The sequence below is a fragment of the Melanerpes formicivorus genome, unplaced genomic scaffold (assembly GCF_026170545.1).
Source record: "Melanerpes formicivorus ecotype bairdi unplaced genomic scaffold, bMelFor1.0.p_v2 SCAF_1, whole genome shotgun sequence".
NCBI classification, from domain to species: Eukaryota; Metazoa; Chordata; class Aves; order Piciformes; family Picidae; genus Melanerpes; species Melanerpes formicivorus.
Genome location: NW_027142353.1, coordinates 31,403,969 through 31,421,435, shown reverse-complemented (window position 1 = coordinate 31,421,435; position 17,467 = coordinate 31,403,969). Strand labels below are relative to the sequence as shown.

The 17,467-nt window shown below is 52.9% G+C and overlaps 1 protein-coding gene across 2 annotated transcripts; it reads right to left on the bottom strand.

The window, feature by feature from the left end:
* Positions 1-4,310: 4,310 nt before the first annotated feature.
* SERPINH1 (serpin family H member 1) lies at positions 4,311-16,372 on the bottom strand. 2 transcript variants are annotated; one of them, XM_068139153.1, is made up of 5 exons: positions 16,255-16,372; positions 10,674-11,290; positions 8,908-9,006; positions 7,763-7,995; positions 4,311-6,833 (listed from the first exon to the last, which is right to left on the bottom strand). In XM_068139153.1, the coding sequence occupies exons 2-5, from the start codon at positions 11,254-11,256 to the stop codon at positions 6,531-6,533; spliced, it is 1,218 nt and encodes a 405-aa protein (XP_067995254.1). In that variant the 5' UTR covers positions 11,257-11,290; positions 16,255-16,372; the 3' UTR covers positions 4,311-6,530. The 2 variants fall into 2 exon arrangements, with proteins under 2 accessions (XP_067995254.1, XP_067995246.1); XM_068139145.1 differs by having other exon boundaries at positions 10,674-11,287.
* Positions 16,373-17,467: the final 1,095 nt, after the last annotated feature.

Here is a 17,467-nt window from a genome sequence, read left to right as displayed (position 1 = left end):
TTTCCAGCAGGGCAGCCTCTAACCTGTTCTGGTGCATAGAGTTGTTCCTCCCCAGGGGCAGGACCCTACCCTTGCTGAATTTCATGAGATTCCTCTGCCCAGCTCTGCGGCCTGGCCAGGTCTTACTGCCAGCACAGTCTGATGGGTGTCACCCCTCCTAGTTTGGAACCATCAGCAAACTGGCTGAGGGTCCCCTCTGTCCCTTCAGCCAGGGCCTTGATGATGGTGTTTATTAAGTCTGGACCCAGTAATGATGCCTGGGGAGCACCACTAGCCACAGCTTTCCAGCTGGGCTCTGCACCCTTGACCACCACCCTCTGGGCTTTGTTTAGCCAGTTCAGGATCCATCTCTGTCCACTCTCAGACTCCCTGAGCTTAGCTCTGGAGATGTTAGGGGAGTGGTCAGTGTCCAAAGCCTTGCTGAAGCCATAGAATGGGTTGGGTTGGAAGGAACCTTAAAGATCATCTGGTTCCACCCCCCCTGACATGGGCAGGAACACCTTCCACTAGAGCAGGTTGCTCAAAGCCTCATCCAACCTTCAGAAGCTGATTGTTGCATTAACAAAAACTGGACAAATTTGCTGCCCAGGCAGAACTTTTTGATTCCCAGGAGGCTTCTCAGCAGGGAGCTGGCAACCAGCTTGAGAGCTGGAAGTTCAAAGGTATGGTGTCAGGAACTGGTCTGTCTGGCAGCATCTTTGGATGTGTAATCCTCAGCCATCCTGCTCCCAGCTTCCCTGGCAGGCTTCCTGGAAACCCAACCTGGCAGGGTGCTGCTGGGAAGCTGCTTGAGTGTCAAAACAGCTGATTTCTTCTCAGGGTGTCAGGGAGTGAGGGATTGGAGGATTCTGTGCACATCTTTTGAGTGGAAACCATAAAAACAATCCACAACCAGCTTTTGCATCTTGAGTGTGGGAGTGAAAAGGCAGAAGGTGACAGAGCAGCTTTGTCACTTTGTAGGGGCAGGGACTGTGTGAAAGCTGGAAGGCCTGAAGCAAGAGGAGTGACAGCCAGTGCAAAGCCTTCCATGGGTCTGATACCTTACAGTCCTCTAGAGCAGCTGGAAGCCTTTCTAGTCCTCCAGTGAGGGTGGCTTTCCTGGAGGTCACTCAGCTGCTTTCTGCTTTCCAGCCCTCCAACCTGCTCTGTCACAGCATTGTCAGGGTTGGAAGGGACCTCAAGGATCAGCCAGTTCCAACCCCCTGCCATGGGCAGGGACACCTCACACTACAGCAGGTTACTCACAGCCACATCCAGTCTGGCCTTAAAAACCTCCAGGTGTGAGGCTTCCACTACCTCCCTGGGCAACCACCCTCATGGGGAAGAACTTCCTAACATCCAGTCTGGATCTGCCCATTTCTATCAGCCTCTTCATGTTACAGAGGTGATCACTGGGAAGATCAAGAGAGGTTTAGTTGCTTGGGTGTAGTTGGGGTGATCTTTCTGTACCTCTTGCTGGAGGAGGCTGAGGGGAGACCTCATTGCTGTGTACAGCTACCTGAAAGGACATTGTGGAGAGGCTGCTGCTGGTCTCTTCTCACAGGGAATGAGTGATTGAACAAGAGGGAATGGCCTCAAGCTGTGCCTGGGTAGCTTTAGACTGGACAGTAGGAAACATTTTTCCCCATCCAGAGTGGTCAGGCACTGGAATGTGCTGGGCAGGGAGGTGGTTGAGTCCCCAAGCCTGGCTGTGTTTCAAGGTGGTTTGGATGTCATGCTTAGGGCTATGGCTTAGGGGTGAGCCTTGTAGAAAGTAGGGTTCTGGGTTGGACATCGTGATCCCGAGGGTCTTTTCCAACCTGAATGTTTCTGTGGGTCTGTGGTATGTTCAGAGAAGTTGTGAGTGCCACATCAAGGATTATCCTGTTTTGTTGAGACCCAACCTAAAATGTTGTGTCTGCCTTGAGTCCTCAGCACAAGGACTTATTAGAGCAGGTCCTGATGAGAGAACATGATCAGAGGCCTGGAAGCCCTCTGCTGTGAGGAGAAGGTGAGAGTGTTGGGGTTGTTCAGCATGGAGAAGACAAGGCTCTGGGGAGACCTTCTGGTGGCCTTTCAGGAGTTAAAAGGGCTGATAAGTAAGATGGGGACAGAATTTTTATCAGGGCCTATTGTGACAGGACAAGGGGGGGATGGTTTGGGACTAAGAAAGGGAGATTCAGACTGGAGAGAAGGAAGAAATGCTTGAGGCTGGCGAGACCCCATCCCAGCTTGCCCAGGGAGGTGGTAGATGTTCTGTCCCTGGAACCACCCCAGATCAGGTGGTCTGGGGCTCTGTGCAGCCTGCTGTAGTTGCAGATCTCCCTGCTGACTGCAGGGGGAGCGGACTGGATGCTCTTTAAACGTCTTTTCCAACCCAGAGAATTCAGTGATTGTTCCATAGTGGCCAAAGTCCACCCATGTGAGCTGAGTACCTTTCCAGCACGCAGTGGTTGGAGTGACCACCACCATGAACTCATGGGCACAGCAGTGGTGCAGGATTTACAGCTCTTTTCCTCCTGTTTCTCCAGATCAGATCCCACCTTTGGGTTGCAGGAAACTTTTCCTGATGTCCAGCCTGAACCTCTCCTGGTACAACTTGAGGCCATTTCCTCTTGTGTTGCTTGTTCCTTGGGAGAAGAGACCAACCCCCACCTGGCTCCAGCCTCCTTTCAGGGAGCTGCAGAGAGCAATGAGGTCTCTCCTCAACCTCTTTTTCTCCAGGCTCAACACCCCCAGTTCCTTCAGCTGCTCCTCACCAGCCCTGCTCACCAGACCCTTCCCCAGCTTGGTTGCCTTTCTCTGGACCTGCTCCAGCACCTCAGTGTCTCTTGTAGTGAGGAACCCAAAAACTGAACCCAGTATTGAGTGTGTGGCCTCACCAGTGCTGAGGAGACAATCACTGCCCTGCTCCTGCTGGCCACATTCTTGCTGATCCAAGCCAGGGTGCTGGTGGCTTTCTTGCCCACCTGGGCAGACGCTGCTTTATCTTCAGCTGCCTGTTGATCACCACTCCCAGGTCTTTTATCTACTGGGCAACTCTCCAGCCACTCTTCCTCAAAGCCCTGGAGTGTTTGTGGAGGTCTTATGTCCAAAGTGCTCCAGTTGAACCTCATTCCATTGGCTTTGACCCATTGATCCAACCTGTCCAGGTCCCTCTGTAGAGCCTGCCAACCCCTCAAGCAGAGCCATGGGGATGGATCTCTTGTGTATGAAGTGTTATTTTTGTCCAGTCTTAACAGGTTGAGAAGGGTGCATTGCATTTAAGGATGTCAAGAAAGCTCTCTTCAGCTCATAGAGGATCAAGAGCTCAATGTGAAGTTGGAGACCTGTGACAAGTGGAGTTCCTTGGGGATCTGTTGTGGGTCCAGTACTGTTTAACACCTTTGTCAGGCATTGAGGCAGCAAGTTTGGGGGTGCCTCCAAGTTTGTGGTGAGCTGGACTCAGTGGAAACCAGGGATGGCATCCAGAAGGATGTGGACAGGCTTCAGAAGTGGGCCAGGGACAGCTGCATGAGGGCCAACAAGTCACAGTGCAAGGGCCTGCAGCTGGGTCAGGCCAAGCCCAGGCACAAAGCCAGGCTGGGTGCAGAGTGGGGTGAGAGCAGCCCTCAAGAAAGAGACTTGGGGGTGCTGGGTGCTGAGCAGCTCCCCAGGAGCCAGCAGTGCCCTCAGGCAGCCCAGCAGGCAGCTGTGTGCTGGGCTGCAGCCAGAGGAGTGTGGGCAGCAGGGCAAGAGAGGGGATTCTGCCCCTTGGCTCTGCTCAGACCCCACCTCCAGTCCTGCCTCCAGTTCTGCTGTCCCCAGCACAAGGAGGACACAGAGCTGCTGGAGGGAGTCCAGAGGAGGCCACAAAGATGATCCAAGGGCTGCAGCAGCTCTGCTCTGAGGCCAGGCTGAGGGAGCTGGGGCTGTTCAGCCTGGAGAAGAGAAGGCTCCAGGGGGACCTCAGAGCTGCCTTGCAATAGCTGAAGGGATCCTGCAGGAAGGCTGCAGAGGGACTTTTGCTAAGGGTGTCTGGAGCCAGGCCAAGGGGGAATGGTTTGAAGCTGAGGCAGAGCAGGGTCAGACTGGAGCTGAGGAAGAAGTTCTTCAGCAGGAGGGTGGTGAGACTGGAACAGGCTGCCCAGGGAGGCTGTGGCTGCCTCCTGCCTGGGTGTGTTGAAGGCCAGGCTGGATGAGGCCTTGAGCAGCTGAGTCTAGTTGAGAGGTGTCCCTGGGCATGGTGTGGAGGTTGGAGGAGATGCTCTCTGAGATCCCTTCCAACCTGAGCCATTCTGGTTTCTGTCTCCACCCAACCCCTACCAGAGCTGACTGGTGGCTGCCAGAGCTTCATTGAAAAAGTTTTATTGCAAAATTAGACAACTGCTACTGCGTGGTACAAGACAACAAAAGCCATCAGACACCTGCATCCACATGATGCAAGGGGCTCCCAACCTCCCACAGTGTGTTCTGACCTTGCCCCCACCCCTTTTACCCACCCCCCACACCAGCACCTTCATCATCCTCCTAATCCCTGACTTGCTGCAGCCTGTGGGTCTCAGTGCACTGATTCATTGACTTGTGCTTAGGATACTTGGGCTTCAGGCTTCCTGTGGGTTGCCTCCTAGAGTGGGGGAAAAAGCACCTGGGAATGTGATTTGGGAAGAGGTTTTAAGGCCAGGAGCCTCCCATCCTGGCTGGTTTGGATTAGGGCAGAAGAGCTTTTCTGCACTTGTGTCACCTTGCAAACCTGGTCAGGTTAGACTTGGGGGGGGACTTGAGCTGCTGGAGCTTTGCCTGTGGAAAACCATCCAAGAGGGGTTTGTGGAGCTGCAGGTTAATAAATAAGTGGAAACAGTCCTGGGTGTGGCCTGAGGAGCTGCAGTAGTGGGCTTCTGGGTTGTGGCAACCTGAGAGTAGGCACTTTGGCAAGGGAGCTAAACCAAAGAAGGGCAAAGCAGGCACTGTCCTTGCTGGTTTCAGTGAAGGGACCATTTGTGATGCACAAATTCCTCTCAAGGTTCCCATCTCTGGCTTTGGGAGTGCCTCTCAGTGAGCAGCAGCAAGACCTTACCTGACACCTGCTTCATTGCTGGTAGGATCACACCAGTTCCTTCTTTAGTATTAACCCTTAAAGAGAAGAGCCTAGGGGTGGCCTCCAAGTGTAGGCTGGAGCAGGCTGTGCATCTTTTCAGGCATAAACATGAAAGTAAGGCTAAACATTGTTTGGTTTTCAGCATGCCCTTACCCAGGTCAGCCAAGAGGGATCTAAAGTAGCATGGAGAAGAGGAGCTTCTGGCAAGGGTCATTAGAAAGTCAGCTAACAGCAGGTTTAAAGCAGCAGAGTCCAGCAAGAAAACTGAACTTGATTCATCTCCCTTTGAGAAGCCAACAGGAGTCTCTTGGTCTCCCTATGGGAACTGACTGAGGTACCAGCCCTGGTTGGTAGCTGGGAGAATCTTCACCAGTGGTAACTCTTCCCCATCCCTCTGCTGCTGGAGAAGCAGCAAGAGAAGGGGAGCTGCTCTGTTTGGCTGCTATGGGATGTTTAATTCCAAATGCTGGCCCAAGAGCTCCCTGAGGGGTGGAGCATGGTGATTTCTGTCATAGAATCATTTTGGTTGGAAAGGACCTTTAAGGACATTGAGTCCAACCATTACCTAAGTCTACCAAGTCTGGTGCTAAACCATGTCCCTTAGCACCACCAGGGTGGTGAAAGGACCTCTCTCAGGTTTGCCCCTCTGCTCTTTGGCCTCTTTCCTGACACCCCAAGTCACTTACTTCTCTGAAGTGTTAAGCAAAGGTGCACTTGACTGCAGCAACTTTGGAGGTCATTTATGATGGCTGAAGCATCTAACAGTCATCCAGAGCAGGGTTTTGTAGGACATTCCATGTCCTACATTCCATTCTTACACACAGTCACGGTCCTGCTTTGCTCCCAGGGCCATGGAGGTGGCTGGATCACAGAATTGGCCCTTTGTGCTTTGTTACAGACTTGTGAAGGCAGAAGAAAGAAGCAAGGAACAACTGAGAAGCTACCAGAGAAGCTGTGGTGTGGTTCTGCTTAGCATGAAATTGGGAGAAGAGCCAAGTGGCAGAGCTAAGCATGCAAGAAGTATTTGGGATAGAGGCAGGGGAGGGCTTGAGCCTTTGCAGGGCTGATGGTAGCAGCAAAGTTCTTAGCAGGAGGCTTCACAAGTGCAGGGAGGAGGAGCCCAGGCATCATCCTGAACATCTCAGCTGAGACAGTGCAGACTGCTTCCCTTCCACTCCTGGTGACCCTCTTGTGCCAAAGCTCCCCTCCTTTCTCTCTCTCTCTCTCTCTGGAGGGTGGGTTTGTGCAATCAAGTGTTTTGGTTTTGTTTTTTGGGGTGAGGTAAAGTGTTCTGTTGGTTCCTCCTCACAAATGCACCCTGGTCTGAATAGCACCCATAGTTCCAGAAGGATACAAAAGAAGTGTTTCCCCTTTCTTTGAAATCCCCCCACTGAAAAACAACCAACAACGAACCCAAAGCTCTGCCAAAACAAAAACCTTCTCCCCACCTTCCCCTCCCCCCCCCCAAACCCAACTACAACTCATCACGCATCTTGTCTCCTTTGGGCCTCACAAGCCTGCCAATGAAGAGAATGGAGTTGGTTTTAGTGTCCTTGATCATGAAGACAAAGGGGTGGTCAGCATAGAAGAGCTTGGGGTTCCTCATCTCCTCTCGGCCGTAGATGTCGGCATCGTAAGGATTCCCGTCTGTGTCCCACTCCAGGGCGGCGGCGTGGAAGACGTTGGACAGGTAAAGGTCTTTCTTGCCAGAGATCTTGGACAGGTCAGCTTTGGTCTTGTCTATGGCTTCTGTCAGGCCCAGGTCAGCCAGGTGTTTCTAGGAGGAGAAAACAAGAGGTCAGCAATGCTCCCAGAGATGGTACAGCAGTGGTTAAATAGAATAGAATAGGATAGACCAGACCAGGTTGGAAGAGACCTTCGAGATCATCACATCCAACCCATCATCCAACACCACCTAATCAACTAAACCATGGCACCAAGCACCCTGTCAAGTCTCCTCCTGACACCTCCAGTGATGGTGACTCCACCATCTACCTCCCTGGGCAGCCCATTCCAATGGGCAAACACTCTCTCATAGAATTGTCAGGGTTGGAAGGGACCTCAAGGAGCAGCCAGTTCCAACTTCCCTGCCACGGCCAGGGCTACCTCACACCAGAGCAGGTTGCTCACAGCCACATCCAGCCTGGCCTTAGAAACCTCTAGGCATGAGGCTTCCACCACCTCCCTGGGCAACCTTTGCCAGTGTCTCACCACCCTCATGGGGAAGAACTTCTTCCTAACATCCAATCTGAAGCTACCCATTTCTAGTTTTGCTCCATCCCCCCCAGTCCTATCTCTCCCTGATACCCTAAAAAGTCCCTCCCCAGCTTTCCTGTAGCCCCCTTCAGAAAGGCCACAATAAGGTCTCCTTGGAGCCTTTTCTTCTTCCACCTATCAACCCCAACTCTCTGAGTCTGCCCTCATAAGAGAGGAGCTTCTCCTATGTGGCCCTTCTCTGGACACCTTCCAGCACCTCTAGATCTTTCTTAGAATAGAGGCTCCAGAACTGGACACAGTGCTCCAGGTGTGGTCTCACCACAGTGGAGCAGAGAGGGAGAATCACCTTCTGGCTACACCTCTGGACCATAGATTAGCTGCTGGCAAAGGACAGCAGTCATGGAGAAGCCATCATCCCCTACTGTCTTCTCTCCCACCCCAAAGACCTTTGAGGCTCAAATGTTCTCTGTAAGGACCTCCTTTTCCTACCTGAAGGTCGTGGCTGACTTCCAGGACAACTTTAGGCAGTGAGATGGCCACTGATCTCTTTTTCATCTTGCTAGCCCAGGTCTTTAGCTGCTCCCTGTTGAGCAGCTTCTCCACCCTCTCCAGAGGCTCCACGTGGTTTGGCATGATGAAGATCATGCTGGAGAGCTTGTGAGCCAGTGGCATCTCTACCACCTGCAGCTTCTCTGTCTCATCATCATAGTAATTGTAGAGACCTTGAAATCAGAAGCAGGAAAGGGTGAGATGTGGAGGAGGGGCAAAGCTTCCCATAACCTTGTTGAGAATTCACCCTGGGCTTTCCCTGATCACCAAAGGACACAAGTTTGGACATTAAGAGGAGTGGGGCCAGCAGATCAAGGGAGGTTCTCCTCCCTCTCTACTCTGCCCTGGGGAGACCTCACCTGGAATAGTGCATCCAGTTCTGGGCTCCCCAGTTCAGGAGGGACAGGGATCTGCTGGAGAGAGTCCAAGGGAGGGCTACAAGGATGCTGAAGGGACCTGGAGCACTGCCTGGTGAGGAGAGGCTGAGAGCCCTGGGGCTGGTTAGTCTGGAGAGGAGAAGGCTGAGAGGGGATTTAATCAATGTTTATCAATATCTGAGGGCTGGGGGTCAGGAGGGAGGGGACAGGCTCTGCTCAGTTGCACCCTGGGATAGGACAAGGGACAATGGATATAAACTACAGAACAGGAGGTTCCACCTGAACATGAGGAACTTCTTTAGTGTGAGGGTGCCAGAGCCCTGGAGCAGGCCGCCCTGGGAGGTTGTGGAGTCTCCTTCTGTGGAGACCTTCCAAGACCCATCTGGATGCATTCCTTCTCTGGCAAGGGGCTTGGACTCCATGATCTTCAGAGGTGCTTTCCAACCCCTAACCTCCTCTGATACTATGTTTTGGGAACTGACCCAACAGCTGGGCACAACTCAAAACTGCAGCTCACTTGAGCCATGAGCTGGGATTTGTTCCCAACAGCCAAGCTCCCAGTTGGAAACATGGTCACAAAGGACTGAATCAGCAGAACCAGCAACAACTCTCCCTCAAAAAACACTCTTGAGAAGCAGGTGGTGGAAAACTGGGCAAAGGGAGCAGCAGTGAGAAGAACTTCAGCTGGGCAGGAGGTTTGCAGCTCACCTGTGCGATGCATCATGGGGACTCCCACAGTGTAGGAACGGCTCACCATGAAGCCACGGTTGTCCACCATCTTATGGTGGAACTTCTCATCCCAGTGAGCTGCAGGAGAGAGACATTCACCTTGTGAGAAGAGGGCAGGAAGGGCTGGTGGGAATCCCATACATGGTTTCCATCTGCTTGCCCTGACGAAGAATCATGACAAATGTGTCTCCAGCTCGACCTAAGACGTGTTCACCTTCCTGATTTGGGCTGCTCTGCCTGGGGCTCAGGCCAGGCTTTGGGGTCACTTTGGTTAGAAACTTGGATCACTTGGGTGTTTTGGATCCTGATTTGGGCTGCTCTACATGGGGCTCAGGCTAGGCTTTGGCATCACTTGGATTAAAACCTTGGCTCACTTGGGTCATTTGGCTACTCTGGGCTCAGGCCAGGCCTTGGGATCATCTGGATTAAACTCAGATCACTTGGGTCATTTGGATAGTTTGGGCTCAGGCTAGGCTTTGGGGTCACCTGGATTAAAAACTTGGATCACTTGGATCGACAACTTGGATCCTTTGGGTCATTTGGATACCTGGGGCTCAGGCTAGGTTTTGGGGGTCACCTAGATAAAAAGCTTGGATCACTTGCATTAACAACTTGGATCACCTGGATTAAAAACTTGATTCACTTGTGTCCCTTGGCACTCAGGGTTTAGGCTAGGCCTTAGGTTCACCTGGATTAAAAACTTGGATCAACAATTTGGCTCCCTTGGGTCATTTGGACACTCAAGGCTCAGGATAGGCTTTGGGTTCACCTAGATTAAAAACTTGGATCGTTTGCATTAACAACTTGGTTCCAAAAATTGGCTCACTTGGGTCACTTGGATAGTTTGGGCTCAGGCTGGGCCTTGGGGTCACCTGGCTGAAAAACTTGGATCACGTGGATTAACAACTTGGATCAAAAGCTGGGATCACTGGGGTCATTATTTGGGCTGCTCTATGTGGGGCTCAGGGTAGGCTTTGGGGTCATCTGGATTAGAAACTTGGATCACATGGATTAGGGGAAGGTGGCTCAGTTGGTAGTGCATCAGACCCTTAATGGGAAGGTCGTGAGTTCAAGCCTGCAGTGTGCAGTAGTGTCCTCCCTACTCTAGTCACGAGGTCTGTGGTGACAGGTTGGACTTGATGATCTTTGAGGTCCCTTCCAACCTTAGAAATACTGAACAACTTGGATCACCTGGATTAAAAACTCAGGTCAAGAACTTAGATCACTTGGATCCTGATTTAGGCTGCTCTACATGGGGCTCAGGCTAGGCTTTGGCATCACTTGGATTAAAACCTTGGCTCACTTGGGTCATTTGGATAGTTGGGGGTCAGGCTAGGCTTTGGGGTCACTTGGATGAACAACTTGTCTCCCTTAGGTCATTTGGATAGTTGGGGCTCAGGCTAGGCTTTGGGGTGGCTTGGATGGGATGAACAACTTGTCTCCCTTAGGTCACTTGGATAGTTGGAGCTCAGGCTAGGCTTTGGGGTGACTTGGATGAACAACTTGGCTCCCTTGGGTCATTTGGATAGTTGGAGCTCAGGCTAGGCTTTGGGGTGACTTGGATGAACAACTTGTCTCCCTTGGGTCATTTGGATAGTTGGGGCTCAGGCTAGGCTTTGGGGTCACCTGGATGAACAACTTGGCTCCCTTGGGTCATGTGGACACTGAAGGCTCAGGCCAGGCCTTGGGGTGACCCGTATGAAGACCCAGGTTCCCCGCCTGGCCTCAGGGGCGCCAGGACCTACGTTTGAAGAAGATGGCGTTGACGATGAGCGCCCCGTCCGTCTTCTCCACGTCCTTGGTGACCTCGGGCAGCTTGCCGTCGGTGGTCTGCGCCGCCCACTCGTTGATGGACTTGAGGGCGCTCCGCTTGTCGCGGAAGTTGATCTTGGAGTGCTCGTAGTTGTAGTGCTTCTTGCTGCTCTTCACAAAGTCCTCGGCGAAGGTGATGGAGGCGGGGCCGTAGAGGCGGCTGCCCATCTTCCAGGTGACGTTGCGGGCGGTGCCGTTGCTGACCTCACTCAGCAGCTCGGCCAAGCCGCTGTGCACGTCGTCGTCCTTCAGCTTCTCGGCGCTCAGCACCGCCTTGGCTTGGGAGGCCGTTGTGGCCTTGCCCCCCAGGGACACCAGCCCCAGGGAAGAGGCCACCACTATGGGGGACAGCAGGATGTTCTCCATGGCCTTGTCCTTGGCCATGGCATGGTAGAGGTTGAAGGCCAGGGTGGTGCTGCGGTCAGCCAGCGTCGTCGCCTTGTCGCTCAGCTTCCTGTCCTCCGAGGGCACGGCGGCAGCCAGGCCACAGAGAGCCAGCACCAGGGTTGCCCACATGGCTTCAGTAGGGCCCAGCACCTCTCAGGACCTGCTGGGCAGAGAGAGCCAGCTGTCAGCAGGATTAACAGCAGGCACCAGGACAGGGTAGGGGCTGCCCTGATGGAGAGCAGCTCCACAGAGAAAGACCTTGGAGTGCTGGGGACAGCAAGTTCTGCAGGGGACAGCAATGTGCCCTTGTGGCCAAGAGAGCCAATGGCATCCTGGGGTGCAGCAAGAGAAGTGTGGCCAGAAGGGCCAGGGAGGTTCTCCTCCCCTCTGCTCTGCCCTACTGAGACCACAGCTGCAATCCTGTGTCCAGTTCTGGGCTCCCCAGTTCAAGAGAGACAGAGACCTGCTGGAGAGAGTCCAAGGGAGAGCCAGGAGGATGCTTAGGGGACTTGAGCATCTGCCCTGTGAAGAGAGACTGAGAGCCCTGGGGCTGTTTAGTGTGAAGAAGAGAAGGCTGAGAGGGGATCTGATCAAGGTCTCTCAGTCTCTGAGGGGTGACTGTCAAGTGGAGGAGGCCCAGCTCTTTTGGGTGCTGCACAGCAATAAGCCAAGGAGCAATGGATACAAACTTGAACACAGAAGGTTTCAGCTCAACAGGAGGAGAAACTTCTTTGGTGTGAGGGTGCCAGAGCCCTGGAGCAGGCTGCCCAGAGAGGTTGTGGAGTGTCCTTCTCTGGAGGCTTTCCAAAGCCACCTGGATGCCTTCCTGTGCAGACTACCCTGGGTGATGCTGCTCTGGCAGGGGGGTTGGACCTGATGATCTCTGGAGGTCCCTTCCAACCTCTAATGTACTGTGAGACTGTGATAAGAGCCCTTCCGGGAGTGTTCACAGACCCCCCCAGGGGCTCCTCCAGGGAAAGCCTCTCCTAGGCTCCAGTGACAGCCAAAGCAACTCCATCAATGCTTCACTTGGTGGGGTGTACAATGATCCCAGGTCCACACTGGGCCTCATCTCTGAGCACCATTTAATCTTCAGGAGCCCTGGCTGCACTCTGGCACTCAAGGTCTGAGCTTTTGGACTGAAAACTTGCTTTTGAAGCAGTTTTATTCTATTGCTCTATGCTCATGGACAATGAATGATTTGAGGGGTCAGGGGGATGGAAGGAACAGGTGCTTCTGAGAGGACAAGCAGTAATGGCTTTACACTGAAACAGGGCAGATTTAGACTTGATACACAGAAGAAATCCCTCACTAGGAAGGTGGTGAGACCCTGAATAGGTTGCCCAGATCAGTCATGGATCCCCTATCCCTGGAAGTATTCAATGCCAGGTTGGATAGAGCTTTGAGCAACCTGGTTTGGTGGAAGGTGTCCCTGCCCATGGCAGGGGGAGCTGGAACTAGATGATCTTGAAGATCTCTTCCAACCAAAACCATCCTCTGATTGACCCCTAAGGAGCAGGTCAAACCTCTGCCCTGGTCAATGACAGGCTAGAAGTGAGATGTTTCAGCTGCCCAGGGCCACACAGCACAGTGCTGCCTGTCAGCTCAGGATTAGTGTATAGCAGTGGGGTGGTCCTCCCTGGGGACCCCCCAGCTCGGTACCCACATGCTCAGCGTTCTCAGACGCTAAATGGAGTGCAAGAGCTTCCACCAAGCAACAGCAGACAGGATCCCACGCTGTCTGCTGAGCTCTGACTTAAGTTTTAACTCTATAGCACAGCCCTGCCAGGGAGGTACTGGGACAGAGGGGGTTGGTGAACCCCTCAGCTTTGCCCTCAGCTGAGCCCCTTCCTGGTACATTCAGAGAATCGTAGAGTTACAGAATCATTTAGGTTGGAAAAGACCTTTAAGACCATTGAGTCCAACCATTAACCCTACTCTGCCACGTCCACCACAAAGCCATAGAATCATAGAATGGTCTGGGTTGGAAGGGACCTCCAAAGGTCATCCAGTCCAACCCCCTCTGCACTCAGCAGGGACATCCCCAACTAGATCAGGCTCACCAGAGCCCTGTCCAGCCTCACCTTGAATATCTCCAGGAATGGGGCCTCAACCACCTCCCAAGGCAACCTGTTCCTGTGTTCCACCACCCTCATGTTGCAGAACTTCCTCCTGATATCCAATCTAAATCTGCTCTACTCTAGTTTGAAGCCACTGACTCTTGTCCTGTCCCTGCAGGCCTTTGCAAACAGTCTCTCTCCAACCTTCCTGTAGCCGCCTTCAGGTTCTGGAAGGCTGCTATTAGGTCTCCCTGGAGCCTTCTCTTCTCCAGGCTGAACACCCCCAGCTCCCTCAGCCTGACCTCAGAGCAGAGCTGCTCCAACCCCCTGAGCATTTCCCTGGCCCTCCTCTGGACCTGCTCCAGCAGCTCCAGGTCCTTCCTGTGCTGAGGGCTCCAGAGCTGCACACAGCACTCCAGGTGAGGTCTCCCCAGAGCAGAGCAAAGTGGCAGAATCACCTCTCTGGCCCTGCTGCCAGCGCTGCTGTGGCTGCAGCCCAGGCTGTGATATCCACAAGCACCACATCTCCACAGCTTTTAAACACATTCCTGCATGAGGTAGCTGCCTCTCATCACAAGGTAGGTGCAGCCATCCCCAGGGAGGGCCTCTGAGCTACCAGCTCTGATAAACCTGCAGCCTGACTAGCCCTAAACACCATGCCCAAGAGTTCCTTGGAGCTCATCCCAGAAACTGTCCCCAAACCCTTCCCTCCCTCCTCACCTCCCCCTGCTCACAGCAAACCTTCCTGCTGGCAGCTCCTCAAGGGCTTAAATTCCACCTTCACACCCAAAGCTTGTCCTCCATAAGGCTACAGAGAAACTTCCTTCCTTTGCTCCTCTCCTCCCACCCTCCTTCCAGGCATGGGGGAGACAGGAACGGGGCTGCAGCTGGGCAGCTTCAGGGTTAAAGGCAACTGAGAAGGAAGCGAAGGGCCCTCTGGGATTACATAGGGGAGGAAGCACGCAGGGAGTGCGCAGCTGCGCCGGGGACCTTTTGTCAGAGATGGGAATTACGCAGCCTCCGGCAGGGGCAGGGGCAGGGGCAGGGGCAGGGGCAGGGGCAGGCAGCTTGTCTCCTAAAATCCTTCCGTTGAAGGGCTGAACCATCACAGCCACCTACAGAGCAGCAGCTTTGTGCAGGCGGCTCCAAAAGTCACCCTTGGTGCGCTTTTAAGGTACAAGGAGCAGTCGAAAAGCTGAGGGTTGGGGTTTTTTCCCCTTTCCTTATTTCCTTTTTCTTTCCCTATTTCCTTTTTTTAAAATTCCTTTTTCCTTTCCTTTTGTTCTTTCCCTGTTTGCTTTTTAAATTCCTTTCTTCTTTCCTTTTATTTTTAATTCCTTTTTTATTTTTTCCCTATTTCTTTCCTTTAATTCCTTTTTCCTTTCCTTTTTCCCTTTCATTAATTATTTTTTTCTTCTTGCCCCTTTTTCTATTCCTTTTTTCCTTTCTTTTTCCTTCTTTCCTTTTTTTAGGTCCTTTTTTTTCTTTCCTTTTTACTTCTTTCATGTTTTTAATTACTTTTTTCCTTTTCCTTTTTAAGTTCCTTTTTTTTATTCTTTCCTTCTTTCTTTCATTCTTTCCATTTTAATTGTTTTTTTCTTTCATTCTTTTTTAAATTCATTTTTTCTTTCCCTTTTTTATTCCTTTTTTTCTTTCTTTCCCTTTTTAATTCCTTTTTTCTTTCCCTTTTTTATTCCTTTTTTTCTTTCTTTCCCCTTTTTATTCCTTTTCCCCCCTTTTAATTCCTTTTTTCTTTCATTCTTTCCTTTTTTTATTCCTTTTTTTTTGTTTTCACCTTCCTTTCCCCCCCCCCCCCTCCATTTTTGTCGTTGTTTTGTTTTGTTTGTTGCTCTTCCCTTTCCCCCCTTCTAAAGATACCTTGAAACTCTTTCATAGTGAGGTCAACGTTTGCCTTTTTCATTCTGAAAGAAAACAGATACATGGAGTAGTTCTCTGGGGAGCAACACTGCTCACAAATCCCCAACTTAAAATAAGAAGTAAAAATTCATTACTTCAGAGAAATTTGGCCAGGAATGTTTGGGCTACAAGGAGTGACTCAGCTCGTGCTGGTGAGACACGAGAAACTTTGCCCATGCTTGGATTAGGGTTGAGATTTATTGGGGAATTCAGAAGCCAGGATGAAAAAAAGAAAAAGGATTTAGGGGAAATGCAGAACCAGCAACATCCTCTCCTGCATTCCTGCAAGCCCAGCCCTGCAAGGGGACATCCAGTGCCAACGTGGCATCCCACAGATCTCCTCGGGGGCCGTTGGAGACCCTCTCTCCTGGCAGGATTTGGAGATGCCATCACCCCGAGACAGCCAGGCAGAGCCAAACAACCCTTCGAGGACTTACTGCTACCCTGACCAATACAAAACTACAGGACCAAGACAAAAGCCACAGGATGGAGACATGCAAGCCAAAAAAAAGCCCGGGCGACCCCTTCCATGTCAGCAGAGGGATGTGACACTTGATTAAGGCAGGCAGGCTCTTCTGGTGGGGAGGCTGCAGTGAGACCTCTCCCCTCCTGTGCTGGGTTGCTGCCCAGGGTCCCGGAGGCTCCCAGGCTGAGCTGGAGCAGGGGCTGGAGGTTTTCTCCAGCGAGGGCTGCTCCAGGACCACTCTAGACCATCTTATTCCCTTCTTCTATTTCTTCATCACCTTAAAAGTTTCACCAGAGTGCAGCTTTGCTGCAACTCTCTCTAGCAAACGGGAGGTGTTGGGTGGGGAGGTGATTTTGAATGTCCCCTCTCCAAAACCTGACCCAGCTTGTGGGACAGACTCTACCTTCCCCATATCCCCCACTTCAACTCACCGCCGAGCAACCTAAGCTCCCTGTAACCCCATTCCCCCCTGCACCCTTTCCCCCCCTCCTCCCCCTTCCCCCCTCCCAAATATCCCCCTCCCTTCCCCAAGTTCCCTGCCCTATGGGGGCCAGTTAGGAGCAAGCAGGACCCCCCACCCCACCCCTCTCCAGGCTGCTGCAATCTCAGCTTGGCCACATCCCTGTGCCCGGCAGAGGTCTTGCGAATCTGAGCTGCACCCCCCGCCCGCCCCCAACCCCTTACCTGCGGGGCTTGGAAGCGGCTTTGCTCTGCTGCCCTGTGCACCTCCCGGTCCCGCGGAGGGGGTATATAAGGGGCCGGGAAGAAACTTCTGGAAAGTTGGGAACAAACCCTCTCAAAAAAAAAAAAAAAAAAAAAGAGCTGCCTGGGGAGGTAGAGGAAGGGGAGGATCCGATAAAGTTCTCCCAGCCTCCCACCAATGGCACAGGGACAGCCCAGCTCGGCTGCTTGCTGCTGCCCCGGGGGGGTCCGGCAGGGATGGAAGGGCGGGGGGAGGGGGGGGTGGGGGGTGGAGGGGGACGAGTGGTCCCTCCTTGGTCACTCCTTCTGCTGAGGCTGTCTCTGCCTGCCCCCAGAAGAGCTTACAGCAGGGCTCTGCCCGACTCTGCCCTGCCCAAAGGGTGTTGTGGGGGGTTTACAGAGTTGTCGAGGCTTCTTCTCTGGAGGCTTTCCAAGCCCCATCTGGATGTGTTCCTCTGTGACCTGTGCTGGATTCTACACTCCTGCTCTGGCAAGGGGGCCGGACTCAAAGATCTCCGAGGTCCCTTCCAACCCTTAACATCCTGTGATCTTCACAGCGTGGGTTTGGGTTGGAAGGGACCTTGAAGAGCATCTAGTTCTAACCCTCCTGCAGGCAGCTGGGACACTTGCAGGGATCAGGTTCAGAGCCGTGTTCAAACTGATCTGGGATGGTTCCAGGGACAAAGCATCTGCCACCTCTCTGGGCAACCTGGGCCAAGGTCTTGCCCTACTCAGCACAGAAAGTTTCTTCCCTGCATCTGGTCTGCCTCCCTCTTTTAGTGCCAAAACCATCCCCCCCTTGTCCTGTCACCACAGGCCCTGCTCAAAAGTCGGTCCCCAGCTTTCTTCTGAACCTCTTTTAAGTCCTGCAAGGCCACCAGAAGGTCTCCCTGGAGCCTTCTCTTCTCCAGGCTGAACAACCCCAACTCTCAGCCTGGCCTCACAGCAGAGGGCTTCCAGCCCTCCCAGCATGGCTGTGGCCTCCTCTGCCCTACTTCAGCAGGTTCCTGTGCTGTGCTGAGGCCTCCAGAGCTGCCCCAGCACTGCAGGTGGTGTCTGAGCAGAGCACAGCAGAGGGGCAGAATGCCCTGCTGCCCACACTGCTGGGGATCAGCCCATTGCAAGGCTGGCTCTGGACTGTGAGCACACTTTGCTGGCTCATCCCCAGCTTCTCACCCCCCAGCAGCCCGAAGGC